Raw genomic sequence first — 22,137 nt, forward strand, 5'->3', positions numbered from 1 at the left:
ACTAGTTGACTGTATAGGACTCTATAGAGAGGCTTGTGAATTCCCTATTCGTTTTTAGACATAATAGTTTACTTTTATTAGGTTGTGGATTTAAATGTATATATAAGCATTATCCAAGACTACTTTTTGTCAAGGTTTATATATTTTTTTCCATTATTATTATATAGGTTATTATACAGGTTTTTGCATTATTATTACTACAGTCAACCCTGAACACAGAAAGCATTTTGTTACACAAAACATTAAAACTCTGTAAAAATGTAACAAAAATGAACAGGAATGCGTCATCAGAGCTTAATCCTTCTGGGTCTGATCTGATTTCAACCTCTATTTCAGTCTTCTAACTCATTTTGGCTATATGGTTATAGCATGTTTGTATCTGTGAGTGTGTGTGAGTGGATGTATCTGTTTTACATTCTTGATGTTTTAGAGTATAACCTTTTAGAGTATATTCCTTGCGGTCCACTTTTTACTGCATTGTAGTTGAATTATTGATTTTATTTGACATATATGCTGTGTTACATATTTACTGTGTGTGCACGCGTGTGTGAGTGGATGTGTTGATTTTGCACTCTAGATGTTTTACAGTTTCACCCCTTCATTACTGTGCAATTTTTTCTGTATCGTGGGGGTTTTGTTGATTGTACACACAAAAACTTTCTGTATTTTCTATTTTTTTCCCATTTCCCATTCATTTCCTATGGTCGGTAATTTTTGACCGAAGACCATGAGTGTGACTATTTTTTTTTATGACCACTTGGCTTTTTCGAATCAAGTCATCCACTTGGCTTTTTTTTTTTGGTGTTCACATACCAAGTGCCATAAAAGTCACCAAGTTTCATACTATTCCGGTGAAGCTATGATTTTTAAAAATCCAAAGTGTAAAAATTCTCCGGTCAGAAGTGACCGAAGACCGCACAATATATTTAAGATTATTGCGATTTGCTTATGATATGTTCACATTTTAATATACAATATTGCATTATTATTATTTTTTATCATTTCAATTATATGACAGCAAAAAGTATGCATGCTCTTCAGTTGGTGTATGTCTAAGAACATTTCCACATCAGTTTTTGTCTTTATAAATTCTTATTTTCTTCCTCACTTTTGACATAGTATGTCAAATTTAGGATCAAATGCATTGGTGTGTACGTTTTATAAATCAGGCTGCTGGTCTATGGTGGACTAAATCTCCTATGACAACACAAATAGGAGTCACACAATAATACTGGGCTCTCTTCAACCTGGTCAATATTATCTGGTCCGCTAGCATACAGTATATTAGTGTTTTGTTTATTATTAACTAACCTGGAGGCATCTGGGTGGGTTTTAAATGACTTTACTTTGCAACCAACATCCCTTTCCCCACTGACTCAGGATATTATTCTTCTTCGCACGGTCTCTCTCTCTCTTTTTGTCTGCATAAAAAAGAAAGGCTTATGGAAAATAATAAATTATCCGTGGCTGCATTAACAGGGATGTAAATCGTTCGGCAATTATGTTTTAATAGCCTTTTAAGAGAATGAGTAATTGGGGGTGACATTACTGGGGTTGATTACACTAACCCATCTCATTCACTCTCTGTCAGGCCGCTGGTCAGCGTGTGTGTGTGTGTGTGAGACGCTGTGCTGTTGTTGTGTGTACCCTCTGACTCACAGTCAGTCATAGCTGTGTGAGGGCCGGTCTGGAAGTGTTCAAGAGCAGGACGAGCTGGTCTCTGATCAGCGAGGATGTGTTTATACTCTCATACCCTCACAAATCTCCACTGGAGTCCTGACTGATGAGAAGGAACGTTCTTGCTGCGGGGGAGAGAGAACAAGAGACAGAGAGCAATGATGAAAGGAAGTTAGAGGAGTATGAGGGCTAGTTCATTTACTTTACATTACTAGTTCGCTATTTAGTTTGTGCTTAAAGTGCTGAATGTGCTGGAGTCTATGGAATAGTGGTTAGCACGTGTGCTCTAACACACTATATTGCTCATGTGGTTCAAATCTGGTTTGTGGCATTTCTCTCTCTAAATAAAAATGGCAAAATGGCTACAATAAATGTACTATATCTCAAATTGGACACCCTTGTGAACCATTAGATGAAGCGCTGCCCACAACAGTGACATTATAAATAAATGTTTGAGCCCAGAAACAAGTTAGCATTTTATCACTTCCGGTTCAATCATCCTGCAGTCAGTTGGCTTTAAGGTGTCGTAATTAAAAAGAAAAATTGTTAGAGTTATAAACTTTTGCTTGTCGCAGAGCTTATTTTCCGCAATAATCCAAAATCAAATAAAAAAAAAATACTATTGGGTTTTTGATGAGGGAACCAAAGTGATGCTAACTTCCAGGTTGGCCAACAAAAATACCTCATCACTGCAGTACTCTATAGTGGAACTGATTGAAATACATCAATCTAGTGCAATCTAACAAACGTGATTCCAATGTAAACACATTTATGCCACTTAAAATTGTCTTTTTAAAAATGTATTTCATTTCATTTCCTTTGCAGTATAGATTCCATAAAGACCAATGAATACTGTGTGAAAAAATAGTGATGCAATAAAGACAATATCTGCAAAATAAAACAACTGATTTTTACTCAAGACATTTATCTGGAAAATACTGACTTTTTAAAAATCTTTTTGTACCCACTATTAGAGCAATATTAGATGAACAAACTTGAAGTAAAACATGTGTGATTCAAACAATATTTGAAGTTTACAAGCAACTTCGACAGCTCTAAATATATATACATTTTATTATTTTTTTTGTTCAAATTATGGACCCTGTGATTTACCCTGTGACAAATTAGTTTGGCTCAACTGTGCTCAGATTATTATTATTTTCCTAGATAATCCTGGTTACACCAACATTTTATGTCTAATAATTTACATTAAACAGAAGCAACTGCTAATGGCATTTAATTCATGTATAAACAGTATTTGTCTTGTAATGTGATACATTTAAACACCTGCCTATCTTTGAACAGGCAAAGCGAGTGAGCTGACTGTCCTTCACTGCTGAAACACAAGCTTGCCTCTCATGCTTTTTCTGTATTGTATTGGTTTTACTCTCTGCTTCTCCTAGAGCTGATGTGTTCCAAGAATGCAGCGTTTTACTGGATCAAAAATTTACGAGCAATTAAAAGGTAGGCGACGCGGGGCATCCATCAGCAGCGCGTGCAGCTGCCAGGCAAGGTGAAGGGGTGACAGTAAAGCACACGCTATATACTTTTATATCTGTTTTCTCTCTAAAGAGGGAAGGTTATGACAAAAAATGATACTTTATGGGCCACAGTTTGGCTGCGATATAGACATCGTTCCCCATACTGCTTCAGCGGCTGAGAGTGAGCGGGCCAGGAAAATTCAGCGTCTGTTTGAAGTGTTGCGTATTGACTTGTTTGTATTATAACGGGAAGCACCTATAGATCAACAGAAGATCAGGGTCAACATTTGAAATACTTCACATGAAATATCTGCCGCAATTCAAGGGTAAAGAAATGGTGCGAAATACAAAGTGATATCATTAATACCGGCATGACCCAGATGATCCATAACAACACACTGAACCGAAGCCTCAAAACAATAACATACATCTAATAAGATAATGTATTGCAACTATTTAACTCAAACACACATTTAAAATGTACATTATCTATCTCTCTCACTCTCAAGCTCTCGCTCTCGCTCTCTCTGGATGCTTTAGGGAAGCTTGGACTCATTTGCTTTCTTAATTACGTTGTAATGTACGTTTAATTTGCAAACGGTGGCAATTAATTATTTTGATACAGAACAAAATGCTGTAAATATAAACATTTTAATAGTCCTTTATAAATCGTGCATCATTTTTCAAAAGAGTCATTGGCATTTCACTTCATTTTTTATCTGCCTTTTTTTCTTTCTCTAAATATCCCACCCCACTGCTCTCACATTCTCCTTGATATTCATTTTGTCTTTTCAAGAAAGGACAGGCTGCTTTGATCTTTTCTTTTCTCCAATTTCTGCACACTTCTGACACCATAATTGCCGTGGTTTCACCTATTCTATCAAAAGAGATTAAATGAAATTAAGCTTGTTTGTACGTGCTGTTCTTTCCACCGCTTTACATTCTTTAGTTTCTAGGTCAAGAAAGAGTTGTAACTGGGCTTGTGTGCAAGTCTTTGTTTTTCATCGGCTGAAGAAGTGACTGTGTTTTGGTATCTCTCTCTGTCCGATCTGAATGTGAAATGACTTTAGGGTCATTTTGCCTGTGGAGGTATGGCAGGCAGTGTGGAGGCAGTAATAATAATAATTAAATTCAGGCAAAAAAGTCATGTGAGAGGAAGAAGTGCCTCCATGTCACTGTGAATGGCTGATCGCCACAACAAAATGATAGTTCTACCAGTCAACCAGTCCACAAACTGATCTGAATGCGTCAAACTGAAGCAAATGGACAGACTATATTACATGAAGTAAACAACTCCTCTCTCTGACTTCACCACGTTCATTCAATTCTAAATGAAAAATGACTAAGAAAATAACTAAAAATCCACTATTAATAATAATGTTCATAATAATAATTATAAGTCTGTTCCAACGAAAATGTGATGTGTGTAACTCCAATACAAAAACGAATTAATCGTATGAACTGGTACTTGTTATTGAATAAAAAACACGACAGGGCAACCACTGTAGTCTGACTCTTAAACAAATGACTCAAATGAATCAAATACATCTAGTACAACCAGTTTAGTTCAAGTCCTGAACAAAAGACTCCACTGAGTATACACCGAGTATAATTCAACCTCCAAAACGGAATTAATTTTAAGTAATCGAAAGCATACAGCACAACCAGCATAGTCTGATTCCCAAGTGAAAGATTCTAATGAATCAATTCTTTTTAGTGAATCAAACACATACAGCTAGCAGCTTTGAGCCTTAAATCAGTTACTGACTTGTTGACAACATCTATTTAAGTACTACAATTCGCTAATGGAATTGTTTGGAGGTTGTTTGCGTTACGTTTCACAGCCCTAATAATAATACTCAAACAACAAAATCCACTTTTTTTCCAAATGGAGCCAGAATTTGAATTTAAACTGGACTAAAAAATCTGAATGCAGAAAGGAGACCTGGCCTTATGATTTCAGAAGCCTACCACATGCCACTGTAGTGTGTGTGATCAGAAAAGAACTATGACATTGACAAAACCCTAAGCCCTTCATGAATGAAACAGATTCTCTCTCCCTCGCTCGCTCTCTTTTTCTCATGTTCTTGGCAGGGACGATTCACTGACATCACAGCAGGCCTAGCAACAGCCAATAAATTATGAGTGACAAGTATTTGGACCAATAAAAAGGCTGCCATATTTCCTGGGCAGTAAATCTGGTTCCAGATTGCAGCGGCGTGTGTCGGCTGACGTGTTTATAGTCGCAGGGAGATGGGAGCTAGGGGTTCGCCCCTCCACATCAACGCCTTTGGAACACACTCTCCTCTGAGGTCACAAACACACACGTACACACAAGGGATGCTGGGATATGCAGCCATTCTTTTTTTCTTTTTTAACAAATTGTCACGCCTCGCAGTCACTGTGCCCCTCCTTGCAGCTGAGCCATCTGTCCTTCAGCCAGGCAACAGCCCAAATATATAAACACGGCTAACCCACTAGCATATTTTTTGTCAGGCTATTTTAAGTTCCCCCTTAATCTTATCACCCAGATTGCTATCAGCTGAGTGCAAAATTAGCCCTTTATCGCTTCTCAACCAATCAAAGACCACTTATCCTTAACTACTACGCTAAAATCAGCCAAACAGAATCCAATATTTCACACCCTTGCTATACAGGTATTTGATAATTTGGCAGAAAATGACCCGTCGCGTAATTCTACATCACTTTAATTGCGCTAGCAATTTCCAATCCTCCATCATCCATCCTGAACGGGCCTGATAAAAGGTCTTATATCCTGCCGCTAGACTGCGAGCGTGTATCCATGACATTATCACCTGCATATAATTAGCGCAATCTGCATAGGAGAGCTATGTGATCGAGGCATTAGCGGGCCTCCGCTACATCAGACAACATCGATACATTTCAGGAAAAGCGCTGTTTGTTCAGAATCATCCTAATCTGATTAATCTATTATTTCAACCTCACACCGTGATTACTAGGGATTCTATTATATGATTCTGTATGTAGAAAAAAATGAGAGGGAGAGGGAGAGAAAGAGAAAATCATTCACTGTATGCTGAAGGAAAAACCACGGTGAAAAAACCCGGCGTCTTGACAGCGTGACATTGTAAAAGCACTGTAAAAATGCTGTAAAAGTGTTTATGTGATGCCTTGAGGAACGTGCGCTTAAAACGCCCTTCATTTTGATTTCCTTGAAAACTACGTTAAGTGAGCGCTCCGGCTATTCTCTAACTATAGTAAATCAAAGTGAGTAAATGTGCTTGGATCTGCTCACATGCCCTTGTAATGTCAAACGCCACAAAAAAGTAGCAAAAAATAAAACACAATGTCAAAATATTTGCATCAGAATATATAGTTGGGTTCAAAATTCGGTCCATATTGGAAATGTGGGATTTAAAAATGACAATAGGCTTTATTTTAATTAATCTAAAATATTTCTAGGTCACTAATCAAATGTAAGCAATTTTATAACACTGATCATGTGACTTTTTGTAAAGACAGTCAGATCTTGTTCCATTAAATATCAAGATTGATCATTATTAAATCATGGTACAGAAATTGACCATCATGTTTTAAACAAAATTGAGTAATTTATGCAGCTTCTATGCTGCTGTCTGTAAAGTAAAAGTATGACAAACCAAGAATAAAATAAAAAATAAAAAATAATTAAATTAATTGAAGAAAAAAATTCAAAATAGAAACACTTTCACTAATGGTTTCAGTCTTTTGAATATATATATATATATATATATATATGTGTGTGTGTGTGTGTGTGTGTGTTAACACTTTACAATAAGGTGTCATTTGTTAACATTAGTTAATGTATTAACTAACATGAACAAACAATGAACAATGCATTTATTACACTATTTATTCATCTTTATTAATCTTTGTTAATGTTAGTTAATGAAAATACAGTTGTTCATTGTTTATTCATGTTAGTTCACAGTGCATTAACTAATGTTAACAAACACAACTTGTGAATTTAATAATGCATTAGTAAATGCTGAAATTAACATTAACTAAGATTAATAAATGCTGTAGAAGTATTGTTCATTCTTAGTTCATGTTTACTAATGTTGTTAACTAATGTTAACTAATGAACCTTATTGTAAAGTGTTACCATATATATACAGTGTGTGTGTGTGTGTGTGTGTATATATATATATATATACACACATACACATACAGGTGCATCTAAAAAAATGAGAATATTGTGAAAAAGTTAATTTATTTTATTTTAATTTAATTTTGTAACATATATTCTAGATTCATTACATGTAAAGTAAACAATTTCAAAAAAAAAAATTTTTTAATTTTGACAATTAGAGCTTACAGCTCATGAAAGTCAAAAATCCAGTATCTCAAAATATTACAATATTTACATTTGAGTTTCATTAAATTCAAACACTTGAGAGAGCTTCACAAGGAGTGGACTGAAGCTGCAGAGCTGCAGCTGCAGCATCTTACCTGGGCTAATGAGAAAAAGAACTGGACTGTTGCTCAGTGGTCCAAAGTCCACTTTTCAGATAAAAGTAAATTTTGCATTTCATTTGGAAATCAAGGTCTGGAGTCTGGAGGAAGACTGGAGAGGCACAGAATCCAAGCTGCTTGAAGTCCAGTGTGAAGTTTCTGAAGTCAGAGATGATTTGGGTGCCGTGACGTCTGCTGGTGTTGGTCCATTGTGTTTTATCAAGTCCCAAGTCAATGCAGCCGTCTACCAGGAGATTTTGGAGCACTTTATGCTTCCATCTGCTGACAAGCTTTATGGAGATGCTGATTTCCTTTTCCAGAAGGACTTTAGCACCTGCCCACAGTGCCAAAACCACTTCCAAGTGGTTTGCTGACCATGATATCACTGTGCTTGATTGGCCAGCCAACATGCCTGACCTGAACCCCATATGGAATCTATGGGATATTTTCAAGAGAAAGATGAGAAACAGTCGATCCAACAATACAGACGAGCTGAAGGCTCAATAGTGCCTCAGCATTGCCACAGGCTGATTGCTTCCCTGCCACACCTCACTGATGCTGGAATTTGTGCTAAAGGAGTCCCGACCAAGTATTTTTGTCCTTTTAGTCCTTTTTTTGATTGATCTTAGGAAATGTTCTAATATTTTGAGATACTGGATTTTTTGACTTGCTCTAATCATCAAAATTAAAACAAAAAAACTTTTGAAATGTTTTACTTTACATATAATGAATGTAGAATATATGAAAGTTTCACTTTTTGAAATAAGTTGCAACAAAAAAATATTTTTTTCACGATATTCTAATTTTTTTAGATGCACCTGTATATATATATATATATATATATATATATGAAGAGTTCAGATGCAAAAGCCTCTAAGTGCCGTTTGAAATTTTCTGCCAAAATGAGCATTTTTATCAGGCTCCTGTCTGTAGGTTCAGTAATTTCACTTTAATGGCAATGAATAGGTTATTTTCGTTGCCATTAAAGTGAAATAACTGAAAGTAAACATAGGAGCCCAAGAAAAATGCTCATTTTAGAAGAAAATTTAAACGGCACTTAGAGGCTTTTGCATCTGAACTCTTCATACATGAATGTAAACAGTACTTAAGTTTGATTTTTGTTTTTGTAACCTGACAACCGAAAAGTAAACTCTTACACTGCGAGTTTATAGTTTTATGATTCCAATCCTATACAAGAATCCTATACAAGAGAATGGATCACCATTATAGACACAACACAAATGTATCATAATAAGTATGTAACACCTAACAGGGTACTAATATAAACCTGGGCTGGTAAACCAAGGCCAAATCAAGTTCAGATGTATTGTCATGTATTGCAGCTAGAAGTCTGCAAGTCACTTTGGCTAAGGTATCTGTTAACTGTACAAGTCAATATGACAAGGTATTTTCACCAAAGCCTGCTGAGATTTCAATACCACCCGCTGTACAGGAGATCTAATTGTTCAATATTCTGTAGAGTGTATTGTAGATGCATTGTGCCATGATGTACCTGTCATGGATGTGGTAGACTGCTCCTTTTATTGGGTCAGGGTCAGGCACAGTCACTGCTGTCTTGGCAATCAAACGCCTCTCCATGCCCGTCAATAGCCATGGAACAAAGAAAGAAAAAGGAGAGTGAGAGAACGACAGGGCTGACTGTTACTCAAAGCCTGGCAGCCTAATTCTGTTTTAATAACCTAGTCATTTGTACCTTTCATACATATACTTACAAAGTTTTACACTCGAGTCGGCCTACAGAGAGCGAGATACTTTATACGGACCCGTGTGTAGAGGTAACATGCTATTTTCTCTCTTTCTTTCTTTCTTTCTTTCTTGACATTCACTTCATTTAAAACATGCTTTTGCAGTCCAATCAGGCTTAAATAATAGCTCTGAAAACCGTCAATTTAACCAAGAATATTCACAGCATTACAAAGCCTGACGGAATGAATGAGGCGGCTTCCCTCCGCAGAGTAGAGAGGGAATGTGGCGGACCCGAGGTCGTGTCAAGCAATATATTGATGGAATCCAATTAAGACCTTTAAACTGCGGAGAGAGCTTGAAAGATATTGGATAAGTTTTGTATAACAAAAGAACGGAGGCTAGTCAAGGAGAGGTTTCTCTCTATATTTATATATATAAAATGGTAAAAATGGGCTTTTACTTTATTCACTCATTATTTCTTGAACAGTCTTTCAACAAAAGTGGACCACCCATTTCCTACATCGTATTTTTACCCCCTGTTCAGGTACAAACCGCAGACTAAAACGCTATTAAGTATATGGTACAGCCAAAGTATGTAGGAATGAGTGCTGGAGATACAATGTTTTTAAGGTTGTGACCTTGGGGATGGCTTTTGTCCATTTCATTATAAAACCGCCGTTATTAAGGGTTGTTACTAAGAATCCAACCTGACTGGCTGCTTGTACCGTGCTGAACGAGACAGTTAGCAAACAGTAGACGGTTTGACCCTGAAGAGAAGGCCTTGCTATATGGGCTAGAACACAATAGCACGTGGAGAGCAGTCGTAAAGGTTTGCGAACCGTGCCCAATAGATCCATAACCACAGCTAGACACACAACCGTAAGATTAGCTAAGCATATTAGGAAACATTCAAATCAGGCAGTTCTCCAAAAGCAAAACAAAAGAAGCTGGAATTGCTTTCGTTATTAGGATGAAACGCACAAAAATAAGACAACACAGACAATTATTTCAAGGCGTGGAAGAGGGGGATGGGTGCTGTACTTTTGAACCGTGTGCTATATTAGATACCGAATCCATTCGTGAACATGCTCCTCTCACGCTCCCATTAGAACCGGATACCTCCCCCACCCCAAAGCTAAATCAGAGAAAGCCCCTTCGGTCCTGGCTGGTTTGCATAAAGCAAACAAAATTAAATTTGCTTTGCTAAATCAAAGCTTGTATGGTATTCCAAGCCACTCTCTCTGGGACAAATTACTTCAAACGGCCTCCTTTGTATCATAACAGAGAAGGAGAAAAAAGAGGAAAAGAAGAAGAGAAAATCAGCCCAATCAGCACGTCTCTGAAATTCTCAACACAGGAATTAATTATTGAACCCTGGCATGAGTTAGGCTGTCTCCTAGCAGAAGCGCGACACAGATCTATTTATTTGCAAAAATAATTTTTCACTCTTGAAAATACACTGTTGCCAGCTATGCTGCTGCTCTTTTGCAGTCTTTTTCTTCCAAATGGAAAACAAGAAACAGTAAGAAGAACTTCTAGACCCCATTTACGCCTGGCATCTTATCACTAGTAGACAACACTAAATATTAGTGTAAACAGTACAAAATGTTTAGAGTATTACCACTTTTAAATACATTTGAAGGTGGTCAAAAACATGTGGCCACAATGCATTCATAGTGTAAATGCTCATGTGCTTACTTATCAATCAAATACTAAACTAAACGAAGGTTTAAACTTTGCTGGTTAATTAAGGCTTTAAATAACCATTCAAATAAAATAACTAGCAATGCACAATATACTGATATCATATTGTTATGGCCAATAATAGAAATGTCTTTATTTAGCGATAACGGCCAATACTGTATATATAATTGTGCACACTCGTGTCTGTTATTTTCATTATCTACATCAGGGATATGCATGTACTTACTATTATAATAACAATAAATTATGCATAATTACATGCATGTAACCCTAAACCAAACCCTAATCCTAACATCTAACCATATGTGACCCTGGACCACAAAACCAGTCTTTTTCAAGTGTCAATTTTTCTAAATTGAGAATTATACATCATCTGAAAGCTGAATAAATAAGCTTTCCATTGACGTATGGTTTGTTAGGAAAGGATTTATTTGGCTGAGATACAACTATTTGAAAATCTGGAATCTGAGGGTGCAAAAAAAATCGAAATATTGAGAAAATCGCCTTTAAAGTTGTCCAAATGAAGTTCTTAGCAATGCATATTACTAATCAAAAATTAAGTTTCGATATATTTACGGTAAGAAATTTACAAAATATCTTCATGGAACATGATCTTTACTTAATATCCTAATGATTTTTGGCATAAAAGAAAAATTGATCATTTTGACCCATACAATGTATTTTTGGCTATTGCAAAAAATATACCCCTGCGACTTAAGACTTGTTTTGTGGTCCAGGGTCACATATAGTAAGTACAAGTAGCTAATTAATATTACTCAGTACTTAAATGTATAATTATACTGTAACAAGTACACCTTAAAATAAAGTATAACCCCATTTTTCATTCTCTTTATTACAATGTAATAATGTTAAAATTCACTGGTAGCATTTGAAATGACTGCTTTTAGTTTTTAGTTTTTATATTTTTAATTTATTTCAACAACGAGCTCAGAACTCTAATACTGCTCATTTATTTGTCATGGAATCAGAGACTTTCCCTCAACATTTGTGCAGATAGATGTCCATTAGTGCCAGGTGTAAATGGTCATGTGTGTCATCTGAGCACTTATGATCATCTTAAAGGGATAGTTCACCCTAAAATGTAAATTATATCCTCATTTACTCACCCTGATGTTGTTTGAAACATATATGACTTTCCTCTATGGAACATTAAAGAACATGTTTTGAGAAATGTATCAGGATTTTGTCCATTGGTTACCAACATTCTTCAAGTTTTTCCGCAGAAGAAAGTCTTACAAGTTTGGAACAACATGACCGAATTTTTGGGTGAACTATCAACACCAAGTGAAAACCAGGCCCTAGAGAGATTCTAACCGGTTGTCTTACGCTAACATGACATGGCCTTACATCTAAAGGTAGCCAGCCCAGATCTGACCCTGATCCGGCCTGACCGAGCATCAGAAAACCTCTTCTTTGCTTTTTCCAAATCAACTGTTTACAAATCCCCGGTTAATAGGATCACCCCTCATTGACTTCAGCTCTCAGCTCTCAGACATGGCTGATGGAATCTATTAGCTGCATGACAGTCAGCTTGCTGGACAGATCAATATCCTGAGGCTCTTATGGCTCTGCTGTGTGCCGTTTCTCCTCGTCAGCTCTAGTTTGAACCTCAAGGTTTCCTCTGTGTGTCCGGGTGTCTTTTATGACATGAGAGTGTTAATGACTATCTCCAGTACAGTAAGTCGGATGAGCGCAACCGTCTCTCCCTCTCTTTCCCCCCTCCAACCCCCCACCACCCACCACCTCCTCCTTGTGCGTGCATACGTGTCTGTAGATGGTGTTACTGTGTTTCCAATTAAGTTGAACTGTGGGCAGATCAATGAGGCTCGTGTGAGTGTGTGCGAGCGCGCGTGTAAAATGAGCAGCTCTGGGCCCTGCGAGCATGCAGAGAACTAATTTATTGAAGCGGGGTTGCGCTACAACCAGAGAAGGTGGGGTTGGTGTGGGATGGCGATGGTGAGTGGGGGGTTATTGCACATTATATTATAGTACATTTAAAGAAATAGAAATCACACTTGCCTGTTTCACCATTTAAATTAGCAGCCTTCTTCAATTTTAACACTTTGTCAAATGTTTCAGGTCACTGCTATTCCTGCACACGAACAATGCAATATTAATACTACTTTTGGTGTAAAAAGGGGTTGAGGGAACCAGAACAAGAGAAGAAAGAAGGAACTCACACTCCGCCCTTTATTCTCCTTTATCAGGAATGAGAATCTCATCTGACTAGATACAACTCTAATATGTTCAGCTTTTCTGTACAGACACAGCAAGAGAAGAGGAAAGAGAGAGATGAGGACACATGATACATGTGTACTAGGTGTGTTCTCTAATTTTAGAGCTTTACATCTTTGAACCACCAGCATACCTCAGATAAACCTATATATTGGCCTATGTTTGTGTGTGTTCAAATGAACATGGCTGGCTTTTCTGATAGTAATATAGTAATGTATCTAAAATTATCTTAATTTACTGTACATGGCATTGGACTTAAGCCAAAAATTTTCTATAGGATCTCCAAACACAGTTGTGTGTCTCCCTTACACAAATCTATTACTTGCTAAATGTATATTAAGAACCCTTAACTATACATATAAATGAACTATAAATTCATGACACGGCATGCACAGGAGTCATACAGTATCATATAAGTGTCTCTGCAATACTCAAAATGCATTATTATTTATTTTGTGTAATATTAAACTGGGTCAAATATGCATGAATATATTTTTTAAATATGTACAAAATGTATTGCTTATATACAATAAAATGTGTATATTTGAACATATTTTAAAATGTAATTTATTTGACTTCTTTCTGAATTTCAGTAGCCATTACTCCTTAATATACTTAATATACATTACTCCTACATCAGTAGGAGTGATCCTTCAGAAATGATTCTAATATGCTGATTTGCTGCTAAAGAAACGTTTCCTATTATTATGTTGAGCAGTTGTGTTGCTAATATATTTTTGAATTTGTACTGTATAGAGAGAGAGAGAAAGAAAGTTAACTTGTTGCTATTTGAAAATGTAAGTTTGTTTTTACTGTAACTAATTTAGTAGTTAATGCCAAAAAGTAGATGTATGGATTGTTTGAAAATCTACTGTAAAATTAAAAGAGTAATGTTTTGAAAGCACTAGAGAGACAGAATTTTCTTCCTTATTGATGTCTCTGCATAATAAGCTGGGCTAGAAGAAAGCAGTTTAACATCGCAAAAATGACACACTTCACCTTTAATAATAGGAGTAACACAGAAAGATTGACTTCTTTTTTTATAATTATTAGGGAACAGATTGAATAATTAGAGCCTTGTTTCATGTCCATAAATTTGCATGACCATCATGTTGATCTGACAGGATACTATATCCATCTTCATTGGACACAGTATTTACATGGCCAGACTGACTGACACACACACACACACACACACACACACACACACACACACACTTTCTCTCTCCCTCTCCCTCTGTCTCTTTCAAACATGCTCTCATTAACTACACAAATCAGTGTGCCACGGATGGTGAATGTTTAAAGGAAATCAGGGCCATGTAGCTATTGGACTGGGCTAATTGATAAAGTCATTAGCGAAGCTTGTGTTGATAGCACATCTAAATCACCTCAAACAGAACAGACACCTGCAGCTATGGGTTATTCTGTGAGATGGCACAACAATGAGAGCTACTGCAAAAAAAAATGAGTGAGAAATATCAGTAATTTTGCAAAAACTATGATAAAACGATGATGGCTCCATGTCTCAAGCACTATTGCCTTTTTTGTGAGTGTAGAGATGGCACATTTATGCAGAAGGAACAACAGTGGCTGAAGAATGCACTTAACCTTTTTCATTTCAAAAAATGACCAATACCACCTTCTCAGAAATCCAAAAAGAGGCAAATTGTGAATGCATAAAAGAAAAGGCTTCAGATATCATTGAGAATGAGAAGCAGAGGATTCCGACAAGACATGTATCCACAAACACTCACACATAAAATCACAAGCAGGTCTCGTTTTTGTGCGTGTCTGAGGGATTGGCTGAGCTGGATGTAGTGTTAAAAGCGATTAGGGAGGCGGAGCGTGGCACGTGTGTAGCATCTACAATGAGATTCTAGCATGATTAGTCAAATCCCTAAAGAGTGGCCTTACTCTCTAAGGCACCGCTGACAGAATGATTACATCCCAGAGAAAAGACTAAGAGAGAGAGAGAAGAGAGAGAAATAGAGCATCACTACAGAGTAGAAAAAAGCAAGAGAATGAAAGACAATGAGCTGATATACACTTGCATTTCCATACACTGGCAGAGTATCTGTGGAAGAGTAAACCCGTGACAATGACCAGACAAGCACAAACAGGTTGGTACAGACTTGCCTTGTTGAAATATCACTCCCTCTAACATAACGAAGTATTCATGTTCACACATCCAGATTCATATAGTACATAGAGCGGCAGAAAAATGCCTTAATAAAACTCAATCTTCAAACCAATATCTTTTTGTATATCAGCCTCATTGGTTATGACAACACACCAGTTATATATATATATATATATATATATATATATATATAAATATAATGACCTCATCACATGGAGCAGCTGATTGTTTTTTTTGTTTTTTTGTATCAGCATCCAATGAGTGCTTGCTCAATATTCAAATACTTGGCTAGTGCTTGCTGTAGCAGTTGCAGCGCGCTTCAGAAATCCTCCACCTTCCCCAGCACCACCTGTACAGATCTGCTACAGGGTGATTCATGTATGCTATATGGGGGCTATTTCATAATTAGTTAGTTCAGCATCAGTGTGCATTACCATCTCAATCCCTCCAAGAGTTGTCATGACAGAAATATATATATAATATTAGGGACTTTAACAATATTAAATAATAGTAAGGAACCCATTTCTGAAAAACTATGGTGAACTGAAAATAGTTATCTGTAAACAGCAAGTCCACAACAGAGAGATCAGAATCAGATGGAGGTGGAATAGGGATGGGAACAGGTGAATGGATGTAAGGCTGTGATCAACAGTGCTGTGACAGTGTGGAGAATGAGAAGGAGAGAAAAAGAGTGTGAGAAAGAGAAAATCTCTGATTTCTGTCCAAATAACAGAACCTCATGCTGACAAGTTCGGCCCAAAGCCATCAACATCACAGAGGAAGAGGAACTCTGCTTGGACACATGCACGGGAAATCCAGTGGTGCAGAGACAGAAATACTTAGCAGCAAGCTTGATTTACTCGCATACTCACATGAACTAAAGTGGAACTGATTAAACAGATAAACAATTAAAATCAATAGAGGATCTATTCTGCACATTTCACAAAGGCTAAAAAAGCACTGCTTGAAGAAGCCACTGGATATGCACATTACAGTGTGTGATGCACACAATGATCATGCGATTGTACAAGTGGGATAGCGACATAAACACAATATCTTATTACATTGCCCACGCAAGCCTATGGACAGGCAAGTAAACTAAATATTATTCTAATTTCATTCGTTCATTAGCATGTTCCACAGGTGTTGCCTCTAGCATGCAAATGAGTGAAACTGTGAGGGCGAATCAGATTATTTCCAATTCTAATTCCCTCTCTCAAGTGGAGAGGATCTCTCAGCCGACTGCTGGAGAGGCCAAACTCACTGTGCGCTCGTGTCCACAGCTGTCAATAAAAAAAAAATCACTTGAGCGATCATGCAAAGCTTTTTGTTTTCTGCAGAAAATGAGACAGGAACAGCTGTTGCACTGTACTGCGGTCAGTGTTTCAGCTCTCAGAAGAAGAGCAGGTCTACTCAAGTTTGGAAAACCACAAGTTTAAGGGGTCACAATGTTTAGAGTAATTTAGAGATATTTTTGGTCGCTTATGGATATGTTAGAAACAATAGCACACACAGAGAAAAGATATTTCCATCAAGCAATTCTCTGAGAAAACCTAATAGTATCTAAAGCATTGTTTATCTACAGTTTTTAATAATTCAATTAATTAAATTTACAACATCATCTCATTTGCTTATTTTCTTTTTATATGACTTTATGACATTTTCCCTTCTGTGGAACATAAAAGATGATATTTTGAAAGCCACTGGGGTTCAGACAACATTGGATCCCATTGGCTTTCACTGTATAATATATCACTAATATACTTTAGGGGCAGAATTTGTTTTTTTAATGTACATTTATGTGACCAAAAATACAGTAAAACAAATGTTGTATAATATTATTATATGAATATAATAATATTGTGAAAAATTATTAACATTTAAAATAACTTTTCTATTTTAATATATTTTAAAATGTAATATTGTGATAGATTTTCATTCACCATAATCTAGTATTCAGTGTCACATGAGCCTTCAGAAATCATTCTAATATGTGGATTTGGATCACAATGCATTTCAATGTGTAATCACACCCAGTCTCCACAAATAATTTGCTCTGAGTGATCAAATCACCCCAAAAATAGACATGTCAGTGGCTATATATCTATTTGACCTCCAGATGTAGTGCCAGGACACTGGCTGTTATGGGCACAACACTGTGAATACAGTCAAACTGTATTCACAGTCTGAACAACACAAACACCCACTTTAGCACTTTGAAAGCCTGAATAGGTGTGAAAGACAGCAAAAGAGACTGAGAGAAAGAGAGATAACAGAACAGAAAACAGTAATTGTGGCGAGACCGCAGATTGCACTGGATGTGCATCTCCAGCCACAGAAGCGTCATGTCACCTGTGGCTCGCTTTCACCAACGCACACGTCCACACATCAACACCTCCCTTTTCCTCTCACACTGCCATTTCACCCCCAATTAACACCTGCACACACACACCACCGACCCGGCGTCACCTAGGTCATCCCGAACGCTTCGGTAAATATCACACACTGTCTGCGCTCTAACTGGAGTCAAACAGGAGCTAAATCAGAGGTGAGTCCTCCTTTAGATGAATACACACTCCACACACACACACATGCACAGTTAACTGTAGATGTTCACATACAGGCTGCACAGTAGGGCAGATACACGACTGAGTGTTAATTAACAAGCTCACAGAATGTGTTAAATATAGCTGACTGTCAAGACCAAGTAACTAAAAATGGTCCATCAACTCAATGATCAATGGTAAACGCAATCTAAAGCTCTTTTGCTTCCGCTGTCGTTTTGCTTACCAATAAAAGCAGGCAAAGAACTGGCAAAAGGTTGAAATGCACTTCCTAACCTAATCAACAGATGACTCATTTTTCGTTTCAGTACGCTTTTGCCCCTAGGGACCCCCCTGTTGCCATGGTAACCTCACCAGTCGAGAGTTGCCGTCGCTGGTGCCAATCAGAGTGACCGCCATGATGGCAGGGCAGGGCTCTTTGAAGAAGGTGGGCTGTCCAGCTTAAGAAACAACATGGCGAAACAAAACATAACAAAATTAAAACTAATGGAAAATACTTAATATTATTAAATGGATGATGTATTGGTGTCAAATCGAAGTGAAGAATGAAGCTGACTCAAGTGCAGCATACCGAGCAAATTCCCATGCAAAGGTCCTGACATCTCTGTCTCATCGTCTCTGGTGCAGCAGTAGGTGTAGATATCAATGGAGTTGTTATTGAGGTGTCCTCCATTGATGCAGACACCACTGCCACCATCCAGCAGACTTGTACCTGATGAGAGATCAGCTACAGTATTACCCATCATGCTTTGCCTCTGTAATACTTCTGCCTTACTGCACCACAGTCTACCACTCCGTAGTTCAGCAGACTGAATTATATGGTGCCTTTGTACCTTCTCTGTTGTATCAAGTGTCTGTTACGCTGCACTGAACTGAAAATTATATTTGCTTATGATGCATCATATAATGCATCATAATGAACCTTAGGTCTTTGTAGAGATGGATAAGATTTTTTAATGTTTATAAATGTCTCTTATGGTCACTAAGGCTGAATTAATTTGATCAAAAATAGAGTAAAAACAGTAATATTGTGAAATATTCCAGTCTTGAATATATGAAGTCCTTCAGAAATTATTCTAATATGCTGATTTGGTGCTCAAGAAACAATCTTTATTATTATCAATACTGAAAAAGTTGTGCTATCAAATTCTTTTTAAACTATTAAACAGTTTTACAATGGACCAGTAGTGTACAACACAGCAAAATCTCCACAAAAATTAGCACCACACAACGGAAACAAGCCGTGACACAACGAAATTAGCACAACACAATGGAAACAAGTCGCAGCACAACAAAATTAGCACAACACAACAAAAACAAGCCGCGACACAACAAAATTAGCACCACACAACAGAAACAAGCCGCAACACAAATTAAATTAGCACAACACAACGAAATTAGCACAACACAATGGAAACAAGTCGTGACACAACGAAATTAGCACAACACAACAAAAACAAGCCACAACACAACGAAATTAGCACAACACAACAAAGACTAGCCACGGCACAACAAAATTAGCACCACACAACATAAACAAGCCACGACACAACAAAATTAGCACCACACAACAAAAACAAGCCACGACACAACAAAATTAGCACCACACAATGGAAACAAGCCGTGACACAACACAACAGAAACAAGCCGTGACACAACAAAATTAGCACAACACAACAAAAACAAGCTGTGACACAACAAAATTAGCACAACACAACAAAGACAAGCTGTGACACAACAAAATTAGCACAACACAACAAAGACAAGCCGCGACACAACAAAATTAGCACCACACAACGGAAACAAGCCGTGACACAACAAAATTAGCACAACACAACAAAAACAAGCCACGACACAATGAAATTAACAGAACACAATGGAAACAAGCTGCAACACAACGAAATTAGCACAACACAATGGAAACAAGTCGCAGCACAACACAACGGAAATAAGCCGCGACACAACAAAATTAGCACAACACAACGGAAACAAAACACAACACAATGAAATTAGCACAGCATAATGGAAACAAGCCACAATACAGCGAAATTAGCACAACACAATCAGATTAGTACTATGCATTGTGTTGTGGCGATTTCGTTGTGCTGTGGAGATTTCGTGTTGTGCACTACTGGGCCACAGTAGTTTTTAAATATTCAATAGTCGGTTTGGTTAAATCGTCTGCTAAATGAATTTTTATTACATATCAAATGGACTAACTTCATCAAAATGTTTACAACAAAACAACAAAATGTAAAATGTCTGTTTTTGAAATGTGCAGAAGCCCACCTTCTATCCTGCCATGGTAGGTGTCGCCCTTTACAAAAGCTATTGTCCTCCACTGTCCTGTTTTTGAGACATTGGATTACAATAAAGAAAAACAGTAATTTCAACAACATCACATATCAAAATGAAGTATTACTTGTGGTGAAAAATATAACAGTTCAAAAATAAGTGATGGAAGAATGTGAAGGCTTTTCACTTTTATTACATATTCTTAATTTAATTAATAAGGAGAAGCATCATTCTTATAATGTGACAAACATCCTCATTTAATATATGCAGTGTACAATCAATTCTATGGAAAAGAGAAAATATATATATATATTACCAAAAAAAGAGAAATTAAGTATACCTGTTTTACTTGTTTCTCAGGGGATGCCACACAAAACAGACAAATGTGACATAAAAGTAATCAGAGCAACATTCAATTAGAGGTAAAATATAGGTTCAGATCCTGTAATGAACTTTAATGACTTCTAGACTTTATAGATTCAGTAACTGTAACCTTTCTGCACACCTCAAGTCATCAAACGACCACATACATTCATAAAACCAGGAATACAAAGACAAATCACGAATTTCATTTCAGTTTGAGATATCTATTGTTAGCATGTAATAAAACAGGCCCCTCGTGACATGTCTGACATGCTCAAGTCACCCGTCTCTTGCCCAGTAGTGAAGACTGTTTGTTTGTACAATCAATAAACACTTTTAGCTGAGAGAGAAAAAAACAACAAATAAAATGTTGTGATCGCTTGGCTTTGATCTTTAGAATGGCGGTCAGATTACAAGTGACAGAAATGGAGTGGTGTCTGGCGGTCGTCGTGCTGTTTGATGCATGGCACGAGATTGGACGAGATGGTGTGTGTGAGCACGCCATAGATCTCATTTCTCAGTGCCGGCTGTGCCTTTCTGATGGCAGACTTTATCGCGGTGGAAATGTGTTGAGCCAAATAACGAGACATGAGGGTTCTATGCAAAAAAGAGTGAGAGGTATGTGGAACCTTATGAATTTTGAGCTTAAAGGGTCAACTCTTCTCATTGAAATGGCATAGGAGCAGACGAATTTGGAGATTTATTGCGATTGACCATAAAAGGAGCACATATACAATTCTTCATCTGTTCCACATTTGTGTGAGCAATACCTATAAAGTGGAAAGATTAGGCAAGTCAGCAACTGAGATTGCAGGAATATCAGTAGCTGCATTTCTCTTTATTTTTTAAATGAGACTTGTGGGAGGACAAGAAATTATAGGGAGAGGCAGATAACAGAGAACACAAGAAAACGTTGCACGATAGTTTAAGCCGATAGCATTTCACAAACCACCCATTGCACATTCACTGACCATCTAATGCATCTAGACCAGTGCTTCTCAACCTTTTTGAATCCAAGGATCCCATTTTCCACAATATTATTCAAAGCCCCCAAGACTTTTTCAGTTGTTTGAGATTTACTGGATAAGGGTTAAGTATTTTATTTGAGCCTCACAAGTTCTACCTGATAAAATATATTCATTATAAAACTGCACATGCAGTTTTTCAGGTGTAAAAATCACACTGTTAAAACAAGGCTTCTTTAGATATTCAGGTTTTTAAAGACTGTGGGAATCATGGTTCTTGAGTTGTTGAGGGGGTGAATTAAAATTAAATATTTAGATTTTTATCTGTTTGGTCTTATTTTAAAACACTTTAAGTCATCTTGAGGTCCCCTTGGAAGTTTTGAAGGTATAGTTCACCCAAAAATGAAAATTCTGGCATTAATTACTCATCCTCATGTCATTTCAAACCCGTAAGACTTCCATTCATCTTCAAGAAGATATTTCTGATGAAATCTGAGAGCTTTCTGACC

At 37.1% G+C, this 22,137-nt stretch overlaps 1 protein-coding gene across 9 annotated transcripts in view; it reads right to left on the bottom strand.

Moving 5' to 3' along the window:
* The window catches only part of LOC131522542 (uncharacterized), a 45,308-nt gene that overhangs the window by 16,456 nt on the left and 6,715 nt on the right, over positions 1 to 22,137 (bottom strand). For 2 of the 9 annotated variants that reach the window (XR_009266549.1, XR_009266547.1), the window contains exons 2-7: positions 20,295 to 20,351; positions 18,577 to 18,717; positions 18,360 to 18,445; positions 9,148 to 9,225; positions 1,660 to 1,802; positions 1,312 to 1,421 (exon numbers count right to left, since the gene is read on the bottom strand). Coding sequence is in view for 2 of the 9 variants with exons in the window: in XM_058748096.1 (XP_058604079.1) it covers positions 7,637 to 8,069; positions 9,148 to 9,227; positions 18,360 to 18,445; positions 18,577 to 18,607 (630 nt within the window). In the remaining 7 variants the exon portion in view is untranslated. Of the gene's footprint in view, positions 1 to 1,311; positions 1,422 to 1,659; positions 1,803 to 7,631; positions 8,070 to 9,147; positions 12,719 to 12,829; positions 13,159 to 13,246; positions 13,323 to 18,359; positions 18,446 to 18,576; positions 18,718 to 20,294; positions 20,352 to 22,137 lie in introns of those variants that run through there. The other 7 variants (XR_009266550.1, XR_009266548.1, XM_058748096.1 and 4 more) reach the window with 6 other exon arrangements.

The sequence above is a fragment of the Onychostoma macrolepis genome, chromosome 16, assembly GCF_012432095.1.
Source record: "Onychostoma macrolepis isolate SWU-2019 chromosome 16, ASM1243209v1, whole genome shotgun sequence".
Classification (NCBI taxonomy): domain Eukaryota; kingdom Metazoa; phylum Chordata; class Actinopteri; order Cypriniformes; family Cyprinidae; genus Onychostoma; species Onychostoma macrolepis.